Source organism: Gambusia affinis, linkage group LG15 (genome assembly GCF_019740435.1).
Source record: "Gambusia affinis linkage group LG15, SWU_Gaff_1.0, whole genome shotgun sequence".
Lineage (NCBI taxonomy): Eukaryota > Metazoa > Chordata > Actinopteri > Cyprinodontiformes > Poeciliidae > Gambusia > Gambusia affinis.
In genome coordinates this window covers 4071935-4096766 of record NC_057882.1, presented here as the reverse complement: position 1 = coordinate 4096766, position 24832 = coordinate 4071935, and the positions used below count along the sequence as shown (strand labels likewise).

General features: G+C 37.2%; 1 protein-coding gene across 1 annotated transcript in view; it reads right to left on the bottom strand.

Annotated features, from left to right (window-relative positions):
* The window catches only part of doc2b (double C2-like domains, beta), a 111982-nt gene that overhangs the window by 41386 nt on the left and 45764 nt on the right, over positions 1-24832 (bottom strand). Inside the window, exon 2 of the mRNA XM_044140985.1 lies at positions 6623-6702. Coding sequence (XP_043996920.1) covers positions 6623-6702 — 80 coding nt within the window. The remainder of the gene's footprint in view (positions 1-6622; positions 6703-24832) is intronic.

Genomic DNA, 24832 nt, shown 5'->3' with positions numbered 1-24832 from the left:
ACCACTAACTAATGCTTCTAATGCTTTAGTTAGCGACCCCAAGTTTGTCCTTTACTCACCAACCCACCTGGTTTCTGCTACAGGGAGTGGTTCTTTGGACCACACCTGGTCCAAAAAACTTTATATATACTCTATAAAACTGGGTTCAGTGTCATTCTTAGTGAGTATTGCTAATTTTGGAAAATTGACCACAACAAGGCTTAGTGAGAAAGCATAAAGGACACTAAGATGGATGGATTGATGGATTGATGTATGGATGTATGGATGGATAAACAGACAGATGGATGGATGAACAAATGAAACTACATTTGTGGTCATTTTAGCTCAAACAGGAACTCTTTGCTTTGATCTAAACTCTGTGTCTGATCTACCAGCTGATGCTGGATCCCACCTGATCTCATCTATCGGACGTCAGGCTCAACAGAACCAGCGTTAACGGCTCAGGGAGGAAATCACAATTGATTCTGCTGCGGCTCAGCTGTAGCACCTCGCTTCATCCTCTCTGCTCTGTTAGACATTTCATCAATATTCAGAGCTAAACTGTAACAACTTCAAACGAAGTTAAAACCTTCTGCATCATACAAGTAAAAAATGATGACACTACTTTTTAAAGTTGTTTTTGATGTAAAGCGGTAAGAACAAAAAACAGAAACAAAGATATTGAATGGTAAAAGATGTAAAACCTTCTGTATCATACAAGTAAAAAATGATGACACTACTTTTTAAAGTTGTTTTTGATGTAAAGCGGTAAGAACAAAAACAGAAACAAAGATGTTGAATGGAAAAGATGTAAAACCTTCTGTAAGAAGCTGAATGTTTTTTTTAGGTGTGGGCGTAGCAGGCGATAAGAGGGCAGATGGAAAGCAATGAAAGGGTTATTGTTGGTAAAGGTTGTAGAGTGGGTGGTGCTGAGCAGACAGGTCGCCGTCTTCTAATCAAACTGTCGGTGGATCTTTGATTCACAGACAGACTATAGATTTACTCAGCTTGGAAAAGAAAAGCATTAAGCTAACCCACCAAAACTTTATTAGTATAGTGCTTTAAAGCAACATCAATCCACATTTAATGGGCAGGAAGAAAATCATCTAAGTTTCCTCTTTTGTTTTAGGGATGATTGCTGATCTGGTGAACAGACAAAAATAGTGGAGCAAGGAAATTAAGACTCTTAGGGTGGGAATCTTTGACCATCTCATCAATCAGCACCGAAATATATTAAAGATTTGCTGTTGTTGTCATCACCCTTCCAGATAGAGGAGGGAGATATTTAAAAAAAAAATCACAATATATTATGTCACGCTCGGTCTTCCTGGGAATTCAGAGGAATTTTAAAATCAAATCTGAAACAAACCAAAGGTCAGTGAACTGGGGTATCAGTTAGCCGATAACCAGCTCAGCTACAAATGAATCACTGATGTTCGTCTAAACGAGTCACAAAAAACTGATGGATTAACATCTGAAAGTGATGAAAAGAAAGAAACAGTTTAGCTTTTGTAAGTTGATATAAACTGGACTTGACCACTGAGAATGAAAACTGAGGATTTCTATCAAACATTAGAGGATGTTTGTTGCACCAGGTTTTAAATGCTAACCTGGTGCAACCAGACGTCACAAACAACAACCTTCTTTTCACTGAAGAGCAGAAAGTCATTGACATCCAAACATTCATTTCTGAAATTCAATCTAAAAGTGCCAAATATGAAGAAGAGGAAAAAAAACTTATTTTACTTCAAAAATAGTTTTTCCAACTGCACATTTGCATAGAGGTCAATACATTTAAAGCTTCATTTTCACTAACTATTCAGACTTTAAAGTTCTCCCTGGAGCCTGAACTGAAACATTTGGTTTCTTTTTTATTTCCATCATTACTTAGTTTGCTCCTGGGATGGATTTTTTAGGGCAGCTGGTAATGGGTAAATTCAGTCATTTCAAATCTGTCCTAGTTGTGTGTTCATTTTTCCCCACATTGCAGAGTCTTTAAGACTATTAGCTTTATTAAAACCTGAAGACCTGTGAGGATCTGGAGCTGCTTTTCTGGAGACCTGGGGAAGTAAAGCCACCTTCAGATCTTCAGATGTCAGGGATTCGGACCAGATCAAGAAGTCCTTTATTTCAGTAATTCCATTCTACAAGGAAATCTATGTAACACAAATTTATTAGATGGAAATTAATGTATTTAAAACATTTAAATTCTGTTAATGTCAAATTTCTGTTGTACTTCATGCTGAAATGTTCAGGAAGTCCAGGTTGCTGTGATAATGGCCTTCAGGTTATTTGCAGTGTTGGTTCTGGTGTCTCTCATCTTCCTCTTTATGATAGTTAATAGGTTTTCTATGGGGTTAAAGGTCAGACCATTTTTTCAAGGTTCATTGGTACCTATTGCCAACTTTCAGGTTTTCATGATCATTTAGGCTGCAAAATATATGTTTTTATTGATCTCATGTAAAATTCTCAGTAGTGATTTCTGATATGGCCAAATGTAGGCAGTTACCCAGGGCGGCTTCTGCTCTAGGGTGACATGAGCTGTCACACTAAGTAGACAGTTTCGCAGTGGAATCTTTAGCCTATTTCCTTCATTGAAAATTATTTAGTGAACAAAGAGTAGGACTTTTTATAACTGTTTGGCAAATTAATTTGTGTGTTTCTTGAAGTGTATCTTATTAAAACATTTTTTTAGACAGTCCTTGTCAGTGATGTGGAGAAATTTGTGTTTTGATCAAAATGCAACTGAAGAACACATAATTTCACAAATGTTTCACTGATGGAGCAATTTATTTTAAATTGTATTTTCAACAGTATTTACTTTTTGTGTTTGTATTGTATATGTTTAACTGCACAGTGTATACTATGTTTGTGTCTTAGTATTCTAGTTTCTGCCACATTTGTAAAATAAAATATTAACAGAAATTGAGCGTGTCTGTGGTTGTACATGATAATCTAAATGATGTCACAGTGGTGGATGTTGTCCCAGGGCACCAAACAGGCTAGGACCGCCTTTGTATATTCTAATGCCACAATCATCAAAATTAGCAGAAATGACTCTTTGCATTTAATAAATCTGTACCAGTTTCCCTTTTTGAACTGAGCTACATTAACTTTATGATGGTATTTTAATTTATTTGGAGGCAGACGTCAATAGCTTTATTTTTAAGACCAGATTTGACAAATGATTTAATCTCTCAATTTGCTGAATTAACATCAACAGTTTTTCCAAGAACCCAAAAATTTGGTCAGAAATTCTATAAACCTGAACCAACTCATGGCTCAAGAAAACATGTGTTTTGTCTTAGAAGTTTGTGCCTCAGCAGCGGATCGTCAGGATGGTCAGCGACTATCACAGTACAAGTTTGCTGGCAAGACCGGAGACACTACTCTGGGGAAACTGTAGGGAAATATGGCAGCTGTTCCTGACTGAACACCGAACTGTGGGACAGATGGACAGACAGGCTAACAGACGGACTAATGTCACCATCCTGAGTCATGATAGTAAGAGGGCAAAAGAAGAGACCTGCTTTTCTAAATCAATGTGTCGCTTATGTTTTAGTGGCAGGCAGAAAGAAACTCTAAGAGTATCGGATGAAAAGTCAAAGACCTCCAGTCAGGAGAGACTCGATGCCAACAGGAACATCCGGTTAGAAGTTGTTATAATGTGTATTTCCTTTGAAAAAGGTTTAACAGCAACAGCTTGTATGAAGGTGAGAGGAGAAGGAGCTGCTCCTCCAGTCAGGCTTCCTGCAGGGAGAAGTTCACTGGAAAATTACAGCCGAGTGTTGAAGCATGGGCAGCCCAGGGAAAGTGAAGCATGTCTGATTGTGGATGCAGTTTACTCAATAACGTTGCTTTTTTGTGTAATGGCAACTTTATTTTTTTAGCTTGCAGTAAAAAATATTTTTAAATACTCAATACTGAAAAGGCCAGTTAGTTCACTAAAGTACAAAAAAACTACTTGGAAAATATGACCTTATTGTTTTTTTTCATTATTATTACAATGTCTTTACATTGTAATAAAAAAAGCTTTCAGATGTAAGCCCCTTCAATATGAATTTAGAAGAATATTTCCTGATCCAAACAGTTTCTGAGAATTCATCAGAATCTCTAAACTGAATAAATAGTTAACTGAGTTTTACTCAGTTACTGGTTTTATTGGAGCAACAGCCGGTTTGGCAGCAAAAGGAATCAGTGGTTAAAAAGCCCAATAATGGGTTTAGCAAACTAATTACACAGTGGGGACGGCCACATAACAGAATATATGAAAGAGTAAATTCATTTTCAGTGCTTGGCTAGGCAGCAGCTGAAGTCTATCTGCAGAGCAGTATAGAAAATAACAACCATAAATCAATGTGGCCTTCTGCCCACTCTGCTGTCCAACAGCGCTGCCAAGAACGGCTCCTCTGAAGCCCGGTTTCCTCCAAACCGGCTATTCACTAACACAAAAAGAGTTAGAGTTGCTGACGGCAGCGGCAGCCGTCAGGAACGTCACTTCATCATAGTGAAAAGGAAAAAGAGAGCCTTTTTCCTCCGGTATATTGTAGAAAAAGGAAGTTTTATTCTTTGTTAAAGCATCTTTATATGTCACCGAACCTGTCCAGTGAGCTGGTTCATCACAATCACCACCATGAGAATTATTTAGCAAAGGGAAGTTTGGCTTTGGAGAAAATGTTTCTGTAACGGAACTGATGCTGCAATTTTGCTCTCATAATTACACCATCAGTTTAATGAAGATGAGAAAGAGAAAAAAAAAAATCAGTGCCAGCAAAAAATAATAGTCAGAAAGTGATGAACCAAGACTCGACACTGTTAATGAAGGAAAAGTCTACAAGAGTAGAAGAGATGGTTTTAATTATCTGATAATATGAAATGCTAGAGAAGAGCATTAAGAGTTGTTCTTCTGAAGGTATACAACTAGTTAAGATAGGTAAGGTAATGTATTTTTATTTATATAGCACTTTCTCAGCATCAAGGCAATTCAAAGTGCCTTGAATTGCAAAGCAAATATATATATATATATATATATATATATATATATATATATATATATATATATAGATATATATATATATATATATATATATATATATATATATATATATATATATATATATCTTTATACAATAGATCAGCATACAGATGGTCTCTGAAACTTTAATTAAAACAGTGTTATATCTATGCTGTGCCACTAGGTGGTGATAAAATCAAAAGAAATAAGTTGAGCTTGGCTAAAGCAGTGCCAGGTTTAAAGGTGTTTCCATGCCTGACAGTCCAGCAGACTCTGAACTGTTTCAAACAAACCAAACCCTCTGAGCCCCCCTGTGGTGCTGCTGCACCAAGAACCACTGAAAGAAACGACACAAAACCTCTGAAGAAGACAGAACGCAACTCCCTTCTACAATACATGTAAAGAAAAATAGAGTGGTGTCGGATTTTAGCGGTGGTAGGATTTCTCTTTTGTCTTTGTTAAAAGACAACCAGCCATATCTTCCGACAGCGCTAAACTTGCACGTTTGCTTTGGTTGTATTTACCCAGAATGCCCTTCTCTTTAGTCCACTTCGTGCTTTTCCGGCCCACTTGGCATTCACATATGCATTCAAACTGCACCAGAGTTCCCTTCAACCAAACCCAGACTGAGGTCTGTAGGTGGAGCAGAGTTCACTATTTTGATCCGTAACAGATTTCATTACACATTCACACCTCCCCAAAAGAACCAGACTTTCTAGGCAAACGAACTTCAATTAAAGCAAACAGGCCACCTAGAGAGCACAGTAGAGGATTAAAGGCAGATGGAAATGGATGGAAGAATGGATGGACAAAAATATGGATGGATGCTTTAGGCCAAAGACTGGAGCAGAAACTGAGGCAGACATTTTCTAATAGTCTGCTAACATTCTGGCTTGAGGTTTTCAGATTATGAACACAAATATTTAAAAGATAATGTTGAAATGTATAAAATGTATTTAAAACAACAAAAAAAAAAAAATACAAAAAACACTACACTATTGCTGCTACAATGTTATGCTGCTTATGACATTTGTTGCCAAGAACATATATGAAGAATATGAAGTGGCTTCTGAAAATGTAATCTACTTGAGTCACAAATAGTCAGGTAACATTAAGTCAGCGTGAACCAAGAAGGTAATTTAAGAGATTTAATAAAAGATGCAGCAAAATATGGAAATAACACTTCCATAATTTTAACAGAAGCAAACCGCTTATTAAGGAGAAAATTACTACCACCGCTTGCCACTGTTTTCATTTTTATTATGATTTTATTAACTTTTTAAACATTTTCTGAAATTTCTGTTGTTTCCAGACTTATTAGGATTCCTGGGAGCTGCTGGTGTTCCAGTAAGTGTCTTCATTACCTCGTTTTATGACAACAACACAGAAACTATGAACATTATTCTACTGTTGTTGGCAGGGTTGGTAAATGTGGGACATCTAAAACAGCTTTAAAAATGTTAGTTAGCATGTTAGAGGGAAAATAGTTATCTGAACATTTGGAAAATATTTTAAAACCATCAGTTTATAGAAATCTGTATTTTCTGACTGATGTTTTATTGCAGTAAAATTAATTTCTCTCAAACGTGGGACACTAAAAAGACCAACATGAAGATGCTGAAGGCTCACCTTGGCTTTGTTGATGGTGCAGTGTAGCGCGTTGTTCTCCTGGTCGTACTGCAAACTGAACTCCAACGTTCCCAGTGTGGCTGCAAGAACACCAGACGACAAGAAGACATTAGGAGAAACTAGATGCTGAAAGGAAAACTTCATGGCTTGAGTTGAAATATTACAATATTACAGAAATATTACAGTACAATATTACAATATTACAGAAAATCTCCCTTTCAAGTGGTGACTGTGGGTAGTCGGAGTTGAGCTCACTTTCCCATTGGAACGTCTGAATTCCAGTTGATTGTTCCTACTGGGAAGTTGGAATTCCGAGTTCCGAGTACAAATGGAACGCACCGTTAAATAACGTGTGCAGTTTGGGCCCATCAGCTGCTACAGGCAGCTGGATTTGGACTTCCTCCAGCACCAGCAGCTGTGTTTCCATTGAGCATAAAATTGTGCAAATTGGAATTCCGAAAATAAATTTGTTTAATGTAAACACAGCAATTTAGAAAAAAAAAAAAACATTTCTTCATAAAAAATTTTTCCACTAGGATGAGATGGTGTTTCGGCTGTAATGAAAGTAATTTATTTTTCAAAACTGCAATGAAACACTTTTTTTTGCATCACACAAGTCACATAGTCAACAACGGGATGTTACTACTGGTGGAAAATATGAAGAAGACAGGAAGTGGTAGAGGGATGGAAGTTTTTTAAACATTTATGGCATGAACAAACTTACTCATGTGCGATTTTAAATGCCTTTCTTTTTAATGGAAAGGTTGTAATGGTAAAATTGTGTAGATCTGCATCTTGTTTGTGACGCACGTTTCTTGTTTCCGACATTTTAACAGCAGCCATAAAAAGATGTGCAGTTAATAACGACTGGGCGGAAACCCTCTGTTTGTTTCATTCACACTTTGTTATAAATATATATGAGCTGTAAACAACTTCAGTTTGTATGACTCTGTGATGGTGCTTGCTGATACCAACACCTCCCACATGTTTTACCTCCTTAAAGTCTGAGTCGTGTAATGTGGGATGAATCGAGACTCAGGCTTTGTTTTACATAAAGCAGAGTGAGGTTAGCGTCATTACTGAAACTTTACTTGAAAAATATACATGTTGCTCATTTGTGCAAATGAATCCACTTAGTGGAATCAAAGTCCTCCTAAACCAAGCTGCAGAAATGTCAAAATAAGTAGATCTCCATCAGTTTTACTTTGTGTCAATAGGTGGTTAGCTTCCAAAGCATCCAACTCCAAAAGATTTAAGATTAATCTGTGATTAAAGTGCTCCTGAGTCCACTAAAACTCAGTGAATCGATGTTGCTCCTGGAAAAAGCTGAGCTCAACACGGGCGCAAACAGAACCACAAAAACACAAAGATTTACTTGTTTCGTTTCCAGACAGAATAAAGCATTTAATGGAGTCTTCCCATCAGTTTTATACTTAGTGCTGCTGAAGAAATTTATGGAGAATATGAACTCTGCACACATATTAGAAATAGCTTGGGATTCTGCAAGAAAGTTCTGTTGAATTAGATAGATGGATGGATGGATGGATAGATGGATAGATAGATAGATAGATTTCTTAATTATTTAGTGTTTTTTTTAGAGCATTTTCAAGGATTTCCAGCACCAGTATCTGAAGAAAGGTTCGAACAGAATCTCTTGATAAATAATAATAATAATAGTAATAATAATAATAATAATAATAATAATAACACATTCATCTAATAACTGCATTGTTGTGTTTCACTAATATCCAAATTGCTTTGAGGTTCTGAAACACTGAAATGTGACAAACATCAAAAAAGGTGGGAAAACAGGAAGGGGTGAAAACTTTATCACACCGTCTGTTGCTAATCATCACTGATATGCATAACTTTTAAATAAAACTGGATAAAAAAACCTGAAATATTTAGAAGACATATGTCCTCCGCTTTAAACACTGCAGCCTAATTCCCAGGCCATGTTTGTCTGTTTATTCAGAGCAGCAGCAGGAGTCTATTAGGCAGGCTATGAATGTTTTGCTCATAACTGTGTTTTACACAGAGAGTGAGAACATCAGGAAAACGCTCCTGCAAACTCCACAGGATGATAATAAAGTGAAGCTGCCCTTCCTGCTTGCAGTGCAGCCTCATTTACGCGACTCAGGAAAAGGTGGAAACCGATTCTAATTCAGTTCAAGTAGCTACTTAACTGCATTGAAAGCAATAATTAACCAATTTAAGTGAAAAGAGTGAATCATAACATAACTGCCGCTAAAGGAAGGAACAAATCAACGTAATAATTACTTCCAGCCGGGTCTTTTATTTCAAGGTTATGAGTCATTCAAAAGGAAACTGACTTGAAGTTTGCGTTTCCCGGCATGTCGATTTCTTCGTTTTCACATCAGAGAAAAACACAATAATTCAGAATGAAGACAGAACAATGGCCGTAACCGCGAGGAAATAATAGGAACTTTCCAGTGAGAGGAGTTAAAATGTTTACAACATAATCATTTCCCCAACAAAATATAGCTATTCTTCCCCTGCTGTGTGAAATGATTTGTGCTCTGGGGGAAGACTCCACTTGAAGCGCCATTTTTATTTTCGAACAGAAAAGTCTGCTGAAAGGTCAGTGAAAAGTTAAACGTCAGCTGCAAACAAAAAGGCAGAGTTTGACCCCCATTGGAACATTTAATTTATTGCATTTTGTAATAACGTCGTAAAAGTGATGCCGTGTTTTTTACGAGCTTTCAGCGTAAATCTAAGTGTCGTCTGTTGCTGTTTATTAAGCTATAAAGTAAAAGGGACGTTTGATTTGAAATGGTTCACTCCATTTCTTCCATCAGGATCCATTAACCCACAAACACACCGAGCGAGCGTTCATGTGGGCAAACCTCAAGGCACATTAACCTGAGCAAATCTCATGGCGAAGCTCTGCCTCGTAGCAAAAACATGCAGGAGTCACCGGCCAACAGATGAACAGAGATGGAGAGAGAAACTTATCTGAACGATGAGAGAGGAGAAAAAAAAACTACTGAGCTGTTTCTACCTTGAAACGCTATGGATGGATGTTTTAGGGAAATATACAACCAACAAGAGGAAGGAAGGAAATAAAAAACGAGGGAAAACAGGAAGAAAGGACAGATGGAAATAAATAGGCATGAAGAACTGAAGGAAGGAAAGAAGGACGACAGAAAGAACTGGAAAGAAATAAGAAAGGGAGAAATTAAGGAAATAAATAAGGAAAGAAAAGATAGGAAGATGAATTTAAGGAATAATGATGAACAAATGACATATGAAAGGAAGTGAGGACATGAGGAAGAAAGGAAGCAAGGAAGGAAGGGTGGAAGAAAATGAAAAAGGAAAGAATAGAGGAAGGAAAGAAAGAAATAAAAAGGAAAAATAAAGGGGGACAAAGGAAGGATATAAATAAGAAAGGGAGGAAAGCAAGACAGCAAGTCCAGGAAATAAATGGGCGACTGGGAAAAGAAAAAAAAGCCAGAAACATTCAGAAATGAGGAAAAGAAAAGAAAGAAATAGACAGTGAAAGGAACAGAGTGAAAGGAAGAAAATTAGAAAGAAAAATTCAAAGGAATGACTGCTCTTTATGAGAAGACAAACATCTTTATTCAGAGTTCAGTCTCCATCTAAAGGCTCCAGATCCACCAATTAAATCCTCGTTAACGACTGAAAGACTTTCAGCTTTTCTTGGGGAAGCCAGTCCTGTAGCAGTGAGCTAAATCTAAAGACATTTAAACAAGCCTCTTGGTTCCATGCAGCCTGTAAAGCGTTGTGACAGCTGATGTGACGAGCAGCATGTTGTTGGTGTCAGAGGGCCTTTATGATCTGCTGTCTGTAGGGGTGTGTGTGTGTGTGTGTGTGTGTGTAGTGTTAATAGAGCCGATGACAGAGACACAGCCGACAGGAAGAGCAGCGTTTCTGACTGATGGCTCCTGTCAGAGCTACGAGTCGCACCGCACTGGCTCTATTACTCCCCTTCAGGCCAAACCGGCACTGACTGCTGCTGACCGACCGGTCACCTCCCTGTCCATGTTTCTGTTGGATAACAAGGACTTTCTCTGTACAGGGACAAACACATTACAATCTAATTATTGGCTTGATGGTGGCAGAGGGAAATGTAGGTTTTCCCTGGTGTGAGAAGAGGACAGACATGATGAGAGCAATCTGGGAAAATTACTACCAGTCTTTATTTTCAGGTAGGACAGATGAGCAATTAGACCATTTAGAAATCAAACTGCAGAAGCTGTTCTAAGAAAAATGAATTTTGTGAAAGCAAGTCATCACATCAAATCTTTTGGTTCATCAGTGAAAGTAACTCTTAGCCGTTTTCACAGCTGACAGTCCAAGTAGACTCGGTTTGATTGGCGATCAAAGCCGCAGCATTTGTTACACTTTCAGCTGCTGCGGTTCCCTTTCACACTTCACTGAGTCAAACCAACCAAACTAATTGAAAACCATGTTTCCCCTCCTTGCCTGTGGTGGCGCTCTTCCAAGAGCCACTGAAGGAAAAGACAAGAAAGCTTCTGAATAAGACATGAGGGTAACTTCCTTCTCCACACAATGTAAACAAAAATGGTGTCTCGTCAGATTTTAGAGGTTGCAGGATTTCTTTTTTGTCTTTGTGGAGTGATTTCCTCTATCACTAGAGTGGCCCCATTGTTTTGGTTGTATTTACCCAGAATGCCCTGCCGAGCATACGTTTGTAGGCATATTAGCATTTTTCAGAGTTTGATTACGCATTCACACCTCTCCAAATAAACTGGACTTTCTAGGCAAATGGACTGGAGTTTGATTAAAGCGGACTGAAGGTGTTAATGCCCCCTTATGAATGTTCTCACTAAACCTAGGAAAACATCTATACATCCATAAATAGATGGCTCTATGTCTGTCTGGATGGATGGTTGGGTCAATGAGTCAATGGATGGATAGATCAATGGACTGAATACTCAACAGATGGATGAAAGGTTGGTTCAGTAGATGGATGGACAAACAGACGGATGAGTTGACAGATGGGTATATTTCTAATTAATAAAAAAAAAAAAACAACTTTATTTATCCCAGTATCTATTCATCTTCCAGTCCAGCTTCAGGCCTCATTAGATTTCAACCAGCAACATTTCACTTGAGAAGTGTCTGGGTCTCGTCCGAGCGTCACTTCTATTTGACCTTTTTTCTATGAAGAACCAGACACTCTAATCCGAATCCCTGCCAAATAACGGGGGTCATGACCCCATCGTCGTCTAGAGGACGTTAATTTCTTCTGATCGAGACAAAAATGACAAGAGTTACCCTCATCTGACCCTCAGAATATCAAACCCATAAAATTCATTCACAGCACAACTCCTCCTTTAGGCGCTTGGTAGGATTTACAAGAATTTATCTGTATCCCAATAAATGGCAAATATTTGGTTTGGATTTTTTTTACGGTACAAAAGTCAATCCTACATAAACTGCTTGAATCCAAAGCACAAAGAACTTCAACAAACATGTTGTGTTACTGTACACCAGTTAAACGAACAAATTGCCCAAGTGTTAATTTGTCAGCACTCTGCGGTGCTTGAATGAACAATTAGATTGCATGCTTTGTTTCACCGTGCCATTTTGTGCCTCACATCGAAGCAGAAATCTCTCATGAGGGGTGACAGGTTCCGGAAAAGATTTGCTTCGCCTTTTAGCACCAAACCGATTTGTGGTTTGATGAAAGAGAGTCGAGGGTTCTGACCAGAGCCTCCTCCGCAAGGTAATCCGTTAACGGCACAAGCCGTAATTTACTGAAACACGAGAAAAACGTCTCCCAACCAGACAACGCTTTAGTTCTAGAGCCGATGGCTGCACACACTCGCATGTTAATGTGGATTCAAACATGGTGAAGCAGTGAACATCTCAACGTCTTTGGAGAGACTCACAGTCAGTTGAACTGTGAAGACAAGATGTTTAATTTACCAAATGCTGCTGATCACATCAGAGTTATATCAGCACATTAGAAAACTTTTAGTAACTTTAAACCATCAACAGAAGACAATAGTTTAATTCAACCAATGTTCAATTCATAATTCCAGATAAAAATTGTTTCTCTTTATGCTAAAAACCCCCCACAAATTTATTTAGGGACTCACTCGTGTGTACTGTTTTCAATACAAGCAGAAAAAACACTTAGTGATGAAAATAAACATATTAAACAAAAGTATTATAAGTAATTCATAAGATATTGCTATGAATTTTGCTTTCAGGAAGAACAGACTTTAAAGTCAAAGGGGTGTTAAAAATAAAAATAAAATTGCATTTTTACAAATACAACTTTAAAATCTGCAGTTCAGAGGATCTTTTTATTCACTTAACATTTTTCAAACCAGAGCCTGTTTTTTTTTTATCTTTAAGCCTAACTAAATATGTAGTTTGCAAACTAGACATTTAGGTTACAATCTAAATATTTGTCTCCAAACTAAATTAGCTAGCAAGAAAATATTTAGCTTGAAGCTACATTTTCAGTTTGTGAACAAAATATTTAGCTGAAAACTAGATATGTTTTGTATTCCTTTAAATTTTTCAAACCACAGAGCCTGTTTTCAGCTTTTGGACCTAAATATTAAGTTTATAAGCTAAATTTTTCATTTGAAGCAAAAATATTTAGCCCTAAATTGAATATTTAGCTTGCTAACTAAATATTTTTGTTTGAGACTGACATTTTTAATTTTTGACTTTATACCTTTACAAACAGCACCTATGTGTTATTTTCAACATTTATATTCACACGTTTCATGTTCTACTTTTGTACAGAAGAAGTTTTATATATCAGTAAGTCTGTAGAAAATGGTAAAAAGGTAAAGCAGGCTCTGCCCGTTTTATCAAGACAAAGAAAACCCTCTGCCGTCTACAAAGTAAAAACAGCACAGCAGCTTTTACACATCAAAAAAAACTTTTTTGCATTACAGGTTGTAAATAAATCCTTTCAGAAAATCCCATTACATACCAAGCGGAGCTGAATTTTCACCCTCCAACTATCCCAGAAGGATAAATAAGATCCATAAAACATTCTTCTGTGAATAAGCTGAAAACCAGCTTTTCTTTCTACAATCCTATTACAAAGACCTAATGTCAGGATAAGGGTTGATAGCGAGCGCCAAGCTGATACGGGGCTCTGTCTTCTATTTCACTATCTATAAACCTCAAAGTGTGGAACTGATGGGATCTTTCTTGTGTGAGGCAGAAGGTTGGATTGTGCCTTGCATTCCTTTTGAAATCTGCAACTTTAAATGTTCTTCCAAAGGGTTTGCAGGGCTGAGTTGTTAACCTTTTGCAACACATTGCATCTTCATGGAGCTAACTTTGGGTTTTACTACTTTTGCTCCTCAGACACGAGGCAGAATAAATTAGATTTGCAGCAAATTCAGAAAATGCACATCTGCACAGACTATTATACAAAATGTTTTTATCCAACACTCAGAACGCTTGAAAACGGCTTAATGGAGAAATGTTGTGATGATGTGCAGAGTGTCAGAAAGAAACAGAGCTTCTTAAAGAGACAGAGGCCAAATTTCAAGGCGTCAGATTGACTTTAAAGTTATGTTTGGTATAAACATTATTTTAATAGCAACTGAAGGTAATATAGTTACTTGATTGTGATATAAAGTGGCATTATGTGCAGAGAAAAAAACATAATACTGCCCCTTTAGCCAATTTAATTTTAGACATAAAAATAAAATCTATCCTGTAAACATAAATATACTGCTAACTATGTAACAACTTGTAAATGTATTAAAAACACACTCAAAAAAATACAGTCATAAATTTGCAAAGAATTTATGATTCTAAACTAGTGGTGGAATGCAATTAAAATTATTTTAATCAAAAACAATATATTAACAAAATAAGCACCATTTTCAATTCAAAAACCTTTCTGATGCCGATTTACTGGATAAAGAGACATACGAGTTCAACAACAAAGATGTCTATTGTTTTAAGTCTTGTTAAATAGTTTATTCAACCATCAGACTGGTGCCAAGTGTTTCAGGAACTCCTGATCATTCATGGAACGTCTTTAGAAATGTGGACACTGACATTAATGTTGTCTGCTGTGTGTTTAGCATTGAGGTGCTACTTTAGGCTTGAAGAGGTTCACTGATAGGCTAACTCCTTCTAGCACAAGTCTTTCAGCGTCCAATTAGAACAGTTTTTAAGGCAAAAATGAATCCCTAATGGGCCAAAAGAAGCGGCTTTGTCGCCCGTTGCTGCTGTTTGCACACATTACTTGTTCGTCAGATTTACAGGTGTACCAGAAACACACCCATTTTCTTTTGAAGAAAAAAATTGGTTAAGTGCATAAACATGTTTCATGTATTAAAGTCAATGTAATGTCTCTAATTTAAGTGTAGGTTAGAGGACATTCGATTAGAAAAATATTTACAAAAACATTATGAAATCATCTGGAGAAAAAAAACAAAAAAACAGAATGATTCCCAGTCACTTTTTATTCTTCTTCCTCTTTGCCCTCAACATGATTACCAGTTTTCAGCTCATGGTATTTATGTCTTGATGGAAACTGTTCAAATTAGAATGCCAATAAAACTTAGCCTGCATGTAATTTAATTAAGCACACATTAGTAGATCATTATTATCTGAAGCAAAATATACATGCAAAATATTTTATTTCAGAGTAGACAAACTGCACTAATGCAAAGAAATGCTATCTGTTGGTGGAGATATTTTTGGTGTTGATGTATAAAATTACAAGAACAAACAAACTTAGGTTTGCTCACATTTAGTGCAGTGACTTGCGTACAGGTTGCTACACTGTATTCATACTGTGTAACTTGTGAAGTTCCTGTTGGCAGTGTCAACTTTTTAAAGTTGCTCTTAAAATAAATCCAATGCATTTCCACGGAAAAACACAGAAATTTGGCATGCTTCGGTCCCCGTACTTCATTTCTTTTGTAACTTCCTCCACAAAACAAAATAAAGTCCACACAAGCATATGAATCACACAGGACTTCACACATAAATCCATTGTGATTTTAAGAACACTCCATCCATCAACCTGATGGTAGCTTTACAGATTAGTGGAGGTGACAGGAGCAGAGGTCAAGCTTATTTTAATCATGATGGCCAGTGAAGAGTAACACACTCCGATTCACACCTTCCTCTTTAACGACATGAATTCTGTTTGGATGCTTTCTGATCTGGGAATTTAGTGGGTGACTAAAAAGGACTGTATGTGGAAGAGCTGGAGAAAAAAAATCTTGGATTGGTAAATACAGTCATTACTAGCTGGACCAGTGAATTAGCCACATTATCAGTGTAATTAGTAGTTTTCATGCACACAGCTTGGGTTGGGAGTGTTTTACTAAATCAGCAAAGGCCTCTCTGGCACACTGATTGAAAATATCAGTAGAATGAATACCTAAAATTTATACTCAATGTGACACACTCCTCTCCTGCTGTTTGTAAAACTATCTGTCTTTCACACCAGCCGAAGAGCTAACTGCTACTAGAATTAGGCTGTGCTGTGTCAAGGACAGGAAGTGTTGCTGTCAAGAGGTAAAGACGTCAATAGAACAAGATGAGGGAAAAAGGAAAATGAATAAAATATTTGAATAATACCAACTGAGCTAAAAGTCAGTGTAGTCTAAAGTAGCTATGAGTGGTGAGTATCTTGTCTGCAGTGGATAGACAGTAAGAGCAATCTTCATCTTGGAAAACAGAAAATACTCTGCAAAAATACAAAATCTTACTAAGTATTTTTGGTCTAATTTCTAGTGCAAAGATCTTAGTAAACTTGACATCACAAAACTGAGTTACAATTATTTTTTCAGCAAAATACAGGAGCTTGTTTTAAGTCAGTAATTCCGTAATATTGATGAATAGGTACCAGCATTCACTCACAGATTATTTAACTTGTAACAAGACATTTTCCCATAAATAAAATAATCCACCATTGTCCTTTTTCGTCAATATCAAGGAATTATTGATTTAAAACAAGCTCCAGCTCTCTATGAGAGTTTGTTCTAAATAATCAACGAATGATCATGAGGATTTCTTCCAATAATAGAGCAGGCATACTTGAGCAGGGTTCCAATATTTTACTAATCATACTGAACATAGAGCAACAACACAAAAGTAGGTCAGTGGATAAATAAAACAAACTTCCTACTGGATTTGTCATGATAAATCCCTCTACGTCTTTAGACTGACCTCTTCCTGCTTTTGGCTGATATATAATATAACTGCTCATAGCTATAGTTTATAGAACAGCAATGAGCACCCCAAGCTAAAAAGTTACCTGGGCTAACACTGAAGCACTAATGATAAACATTAATTATGCTAATACTTAAGCGCTATGTCAACACGGTATTTACCAGAGGTAATGCTAAGTGATAAGCTGAAGAATACTTTATTGATCCCAACAAGGGAAATTCAACAAAAAAATTCAGCTGACATGGTATTTAGCAGAAGCTAATGCTAACATGATATACCAACACTATATTTAGGGGAGGTTAAAGGTAACGCACTATACAAGCACTCAGTGGCGCAAAAGTGTATGCAACGCATAGGCGCGCTGCACAAAAGGAGGCGCAAACACGATGTGGGGAGTTTTTTTTTTGTCAGCATTTTATGTACTTAACAGCTGTTAGTGTATGAAATGATCAATAACAGAGGAACAGCACTGATTAGGCGCCCCTCCCCTCCTGCCAGCCGCTCTCCCCTCCCATACAGATAGCTCTTGGAGCTGTGTGAAGCTGACACCCCACCCACGTCAAAAAATTCAGCAAATAGTCTGAATGGTTAGTGCTCCGTTTGGGCAGGTTTGTGCCGTTAAAATGTTCGTTTGTGCAGTTTTGGTTTCTGAGATATTAAAAATAATTTTTTAGGTCATCTAGAGTTCACCATCCCCCCATATTGCTCCAAAACAAACCAAAGCTTTTATCCACAGCAGCCAACTGCTGTGGATAAAAGCAGAGACGGGGAAGATCAGGGCGTCACCGGACGCCCTGATCTTACTTACTTATTCAAAACGATTTGAGACCGCTAGAATATTAACAAGAGGTTGAAATTACACTTGCTCTGCCGCCAAAACAAGATCGGGGGCGTTGGTGGAGGGGGCTCACTACAGTGTGGGTGCAGCCAATCCCAGTTGTGTGAGAACTATGTCAAAGTTCGCAAAACGTGGAGCTTTTCAAAATCCTTGAAGCCCATACACATTTAATGTAAGAAATTGGATGAAATGAAAGTCGTTGAATTGAAAATATATTTACTAAATATTAAGTACATTACTTGGATGAACTTTGAACCAATGACACATTTCCGTTTTACGCTGCAAAAACTTTGCTCAAGCAACTAGCAAATTGGCTGTGGATTTTTTTTTTCTATTTTTTGAACCGTTATAGGCTAATGTATATTTTTTACACGTTTGCTACATAATCAGCAGACAGTACGTCAACAATGTGAATATAATTGTTCAGACCACCTCCGAAATCAAAGCACAGTTGAACAGGTTATACACATTACGTTAGAGTCAAGGCTGCATGTCCTTTATTAGCAGGATTCAATTATTGTGGAGAGAACGCTACGTTCGTGAGAAAACATTGCTATCTTGAAACATTACTTGAAATGTTGTTCTAAGTCTTTATTGAAGTTCAAAACAAAAGGTACACATTGTACAACAGCTGAAAATCTGAAGAATTAAAAGAAGTAGCCCACTTTGGTTTGTTTTGGAACATGATGGGGTGACGGTGACGTCATCGGCCAAAATTATAACTTTTAATATCTTTTAATAAGCTGCACAAACGACAGGTTTAACTGCACAAACCTGCACAAATCGAGCACTAACGAACTAGCCCACTTTGGTTTGTTTTGGAGCAATATGGGGTGACAGTGAACACTAGATGACCTAAAAAATAATTTTTAATATCTCAAAGACAAAAGCTGCACAAACAAAAATTTCAATGGCATAAACCTGCACAAACGGAGCACTAACGAACTAGCCCACTTTGGTTTGTTTTGGAACATAATGGGGTGACGGTGAACTCTAGATGACCTAAAAAATTATTTTTAATATCTCAGAAACCAAAACTGCACAAAGAAAATTTCAACGGCATAAACCTGCACAAACGGAGCACTAATGAACTAGCCCACTTTGGTTTGTTTTGGAGCAATATGGGGGGATGGTGAACTCTAGATGACCTAAAATATAATTTTTTATATCTCAGAAACCAAAACTCCACAAACGAAAATTTCAACGGCACAAACCTGCACAAACGGAGCACTAACCATTCAGACTATTTGCTGAATTTTTTGACGTGGGTGGGGTGTCAGCTTCACACAGCTGACTTAAACCCATCTTTAGAGTTGCTTTTGATTTGTAACTGGGACATTAAATAATATATTTAATGTGCATTTACTTGATGATTTTACTTCACAAAATGTAATGCTTGTTGCTGGTGTCTTAAATTGCAGTCATGAGGTAGTGAGGTAGGACCCAGGTTGAAGTGAGCGAAGTAATGACTTAATGATGAATAACAAGATATACAATCCAGGCATAGATAACATCATGTACGTCACAACAGATCAGAGGAGTTCTAAAGCTTGAATGTCTTGCTCCAACATTGAGCCCACACAACTTTGAAAGAAACCATAGTCAACAGCAGCAAAAATGAGATTTTTTCAACTAACAAGAGCCTTGTTCAAAAAAATCTTCAGGCCCCAGTCAGAAGATCCTAAAGAGGAGGAAGAGCGATTTACTCCCGACAAGCTAAAAAGAAACATGGACCGCTTAGAGCAAAACCTCAGACCTGCGGCACACTTTATGAAGAACCTTTATGAAGAAGATATCAAAAATGTTGATATCTTTTATAAATAGTGTTTTGTGGTCAATATTATTTCACCATTTTATTAATGTGTGTTGCCAGTTTGGATCAGGCTTCCTATCAAGCTATAAGAATGATAGAAAACATGCAAACAAAATACCTTAGATCTGCAGCTCATAGGAGGTTCTAGACACAGGCTAACAGGCTCTTTGGCTCACTTGTACACGTTTATGTCCTGGGGGTCTCCGATGAGATGTTTGCATCCACCTCAAAAATATGTAGTTGCGCCCCTGTAAACACTGTATTTTACAGGCTGGAACACTGAATACTTGAATGGAATAAGACATACGCACAAGTAGTTACATGGTTCCTGGCTGAATAATGTGTTGCAAATATACAGTCATGGCAATACGCAATATTTTGAGTGCAATAATTGTTGGCTAATATATTCCAAGCTATATAAAGTTCCATTTGTTATGCTAACATTTGCACTATATTCATAAGAGGACTAGTCACCTCTGATTGATGAAAATGTGTTTATCTCTGAAAGAACACCTGCTCTGTTTTTTATGTACTCTAAACTGCTAATAATTATGTTATTAATTGTTTCAGCACATCTATATGGACATCATTTAGGGATTTTAGTTTGTGCAAACTCTTTCACGATGACTCCCGTACCCTCCGGCGACGCCCTGATCTTCCCCGTCTCTACTTTTATCCACAGCAGTTGGCTGCTGCCCTGCAGAGCTTTTCACATCAGCCGAGTTCATCTCCAGGACTGGAGGGGCCAAATTATAGCTGAGCATTTTATTTCATGACTAAAAGTGAATGTAATATCTCAAATACTTCAACCTAAAATGAGTAATTAGACATCCTGACAGCTAAGGTCAATGAAAGGAGAGGGATACTACAAAGGCAGCAGTGATTTCTAGAGAAGAGAAAAATCTCATGAAGGGATTCTTTTTCAAATCCAAGAGAGGAAATTGCATTTTAATGCAGTATTTCACTCAATTTATTTTGAAGGTGTTTTCTGGGGTATGCTTCCTCCAAATAATTGATATCTGAATCAACCCCCATCCAGATTCATAATGAGCTGACCTTTATTCTAAATAGCCTGCAGCAAAAATCCATGGAGAGCATTGATAAATGACAGGTTTGAGCTCCATCAAAACAACCCAAAATAAAGACTGAACCTGACTCCAGGCTTTGGTGACATGATAATCATGGAGGAGAGGCGTTTTTGCACCATTAAACAAGACTGAATTATCTACATGTTAAATCCACCAATGCATGGAGTGAATACCATTAACTGCTTCCATGACATCTCTGTGTCTTTTGTGTCAGCCTTGAAATCAGCTTGTGCTCATGCAGCTATTACAAATTAAATGAACAATAAAAAAAGATTTAATTTTTATCTGACTTACACAATTCTCTGGATAGTGTGGAAGCCATTCAAAATCATTATTTAACATCACTAAACTTACAAAAGCAAAAAAATACAAACATAAATATGTCCAACATTTATTCAAATTTGAGTAAACATGTTGCACTGTAGCTCAATACAATTCTGTTTAATAAATCTTTAACAGAAATGTCAGACATTTCTGCTTCAAAATCTGCTGATAATCAGAATCTTGATGGTTAGAATTTTGTGTGGTTCTAAAAGTCTGAAATTGTCACAATTCACCATGTTTTGATCAATTCTCTGCCGTTTACTAAATGTACCTATACATTTAGTTCTGATCTAAATATTTAGTTTCCAAGTTAAATATTCCAATCTAATCTGTCGTGCAGAAATATAATAGGAGAATCATTTTGAACCTAACATGTGAACAGGTGAAGGCTGAACTTTAGGCATCATAGAAAAAGGAATGTCAAAGATTGGAAACACAAAACATCTTTTCTGTTTTTCATTCACCTCTGAATAATTTAATAGATTGATTCTCCTCCAGTAATATCGAGCTGCCAGGTTGTCGCGTGGATTCCAGGTACGCAATCTAACTCTGAAGACCACAGCCTGCATTGCAGTTCTGTGATACAGTTGTCATCAACTGAGTAAATTCGCTTTATTGTGGAGGCAGAAAATCCATTATCCACAGAGTTTACCCAAAGTTACATTCTTGGCAAGAGAAAGATTAAAAACTGTTTAGCTTCTGGGCCAAACTTCGCCTGCATTTTCTATTCAGACATTCGAGAGGCAACAAAGATGAAGGGAGGTGCTGATCAAAAGTTGAGGCTGGCAGCCTCCCCCGAGAGAAGTTATCTTCTCCACCCTTCTGTACGTTCGCAGTAGCAGCCCAGTGGATTAGACAGGGGGACGAGGGCTTGCTGCTGTTGCTTTTCCCCTCGTGATGTGAAATTCTGTCGAGGGAAGTGACAACAGAATAAAAGGTAGAAAGGCCTTCAAGATAAGAAATGAAACCCTGCACACACACACACACAGAGATGTCACCTTTTGTAGTCAAGACACTAGCTGAATTTTGTATTCTTATTAAAGCTTACAACAGCTTTATAATTTCTTACTGTTAACACTACAGAAAAAAAACTGCTGAGTTTTAGGGGTTTTTGTATGATGGCATATTAGGGCTGTTGTAGATAGAAAAATAGAGTAGGAAAAAAAGAGGAGTAAATTTCTGCCCAAATGTTGAGATTAATCTCAGAAATTTTATTTAAAAAAATCTTTAAAAATTCTGTCTTTACATTTAAAGTTTTGAAATTCAGAAATTCCCAAGTATTTTTTAGGAGATTTTTTGAGATTTTTGGTAGAAACTCAGAAGCCAAAATTTGTTACCTTTTCAGCTAGTGCTGCGTCAAACCAATCAATCTAATTGAGAAACCTGTTTACCTCCTCACATGTGGTGCACAGCACAAAAAAACCACTAAAAGGAAACAACACAAACCTTCTTGAAAAGACACACAACACACAACTTGATTCTTCAAAAAATGTCAACAAAAAATAGAGTGGAGTCAGATTTCAGCACTTGCAGGATTTCTCCTATGTCTTTGATAAAAGACTTGTTGTAATGCAACCTTAAATGTCAACAGATAAATGATCCCATGATAAGCTAATGTACTTATGTTTGAGGGGGAAAAAGTTTGTTTTATCTTAAATCCAAAATGTATATATTTCTTGCGTCCAGTGAATCCTTTAAGTTAGAAGGATGTTGCTAAATAAGATTTCTTCTTTAAAATACTGAATAGAGAGATGAAAACTGGAACTATAGCCAACAAACTACAAAAAGGTCTACTAATCTAGTGCTGAATTTCACTGCTCTACTTTGTGATGTCAAAGGCTGTTAATAATAAATCACCCGCCCACCTCTGTACAACAGATAATAAACTGCTCAGCAGGTCTGATTGTGTGACATTATGGCGAGATCTGTGGTTGGTGAAAGCCTGTGTTCCACTTGGGAGACGCATGTTGCGTGAAAACAAACGTTACAGACAACGAAGACAGTCAGCCTTGTGTGATGGAGCGCTGCCTGAATGCTGCTTAATCTTCCTGTCTGATCCACGCCGGGCTTCGCCTGCGAAGCACCTGACGACGAAGAGTGTCACCGATAGCAGAACAAAGAGCAAATATCAAGCAACGGCAGAGCGCTTATCGGCAAATATTACTCCAATGGCTTCCTTGTTCTCACAGCTTTATATGGTTTGTGCTCAAGCTGTTGCTAAAGGGATGATGCACATCTCTTCCAGGTTTCCTGAGATCAAGGGAACGGTTACGTGTGTTCAGGAAGCCGACGGTTGGGTTTACATGACATGCCTGTCGGCTGAATCACTGCAGTATGGTAATACCTGCCTCCGGAGAGCGCCGCGTGTCAGAAAACATCCAACAAAAACATCATGTCTGTTCTCAGAGCAGGGGGCCGAACAGATATGCTTCAAAATGCGTCATTCCAGCTTTGTACCGTAGTGTACGTACAGTACTGTGCAAAAGTGTTGAGATAGCACTCATTTATTTGGTTTTTGCTTCCATTGTTTTGTCCTTTTAGAGGCACAGCAGGGTCCCTATGTTTGATTACCAATGGTGAGAGGTACGGTACGCTGTGGACAGGTAGAGTCCAACACTACTAACTCATGCCCTTTAAACCAAATGATTAAATATGATAATATGATCCAGTATCAGGGCCATGACAACAAAATAAAAAAAAATTAAATAAGACCATAAAGTCGTAAAATTATGAGAACAAAGTCATATCACAAGAATAAAGTCTAAATAATATGAGAAAAAAAGTTGTAGTATAATGGGAATAATCATAATATTATGACTTTATTCTTGAAATATGACTATTGTATATGACTATTTTTATATTCTTATGGCTATTCTTGTATAATTTTGACTTTATTTTGTCCAAATATTTTCTTTTTTTTTTTTTTGCATAATGACTTTATTTTCATATTATTTCGACTACTCTTGTAGGACTTTATTCTTGTTTTATTTCTGATTTTACAAAACAATGAGCAACATACAGACATTCAAGTTGTTTATTTTTAAGTTTGTTATTTTTTTTACTTATTTTATTTTTTATAAATATGTAGTTACGACAACAACTACATATATGTAGTAGTTGTTGCTCTTTTTTCTTCTGGGCAAAATGATTCTTGTAAACCGACGTAACACCATCGATTATGTTAAATTTGGCAAGCTGTTTTTATGTACTGTACATATTAAACCACAACGTTATTGACACACAAGTAGAGAAGTAGGAGAGACTGTTTAGCCAATCAGAATGCAGAACTGTAGTTACTATTATTATTCAAATCACTTTTATCGGCACCAAATTCTAATCCACTTTTTCCACCTTCGCTCATTGATAAGACTTTTTCAGTGTGGATAAGCCATGGGCTTTTTTCTGTGAAAGATCTATACTTAGATGGTACCTTTGCCTCATTTGCTCAATTATCTTCAAATTTTAACTTACCTGCTGTCCACTCTTTTAGATTTCTACAAGTTAGAGACTTTATTTGTCATCGTGTCCCAGGTTTTCCAATAATTCCTGCCCCCAGTATGGTTGATCAACTGCTAGAAATCAGTCCCACTCCAAAGGGTGTAATATCAAAAATATACAATCTCTTAATGTCCAAACTGTCTCCTGGGTCTGGCCATCTTCAGACTACTTGGTCTGATGAGCTTAACATAGAGATTGACAATGAAATGTGGCAAACTATTCTAGAACGCATTCACACCTCATCAATTTGTGCCCGACAGAATTATTCAGTGCAAAGTCGTCCATAGAGTACACTGGTCCAAAAGCAAACTGGCTCAAATCTTTCCGGACGTAGATTCAAGGTGTGTGAGTTGTGGTTTGGGTCCAGCCACTCTCAGCCATATGTTTTGGACCTGTTCCTCCTTATCTCAATTTTGGAAATCTTTTTTTGACTCACTTTCTGTAATCACCTCGACCACAGTACA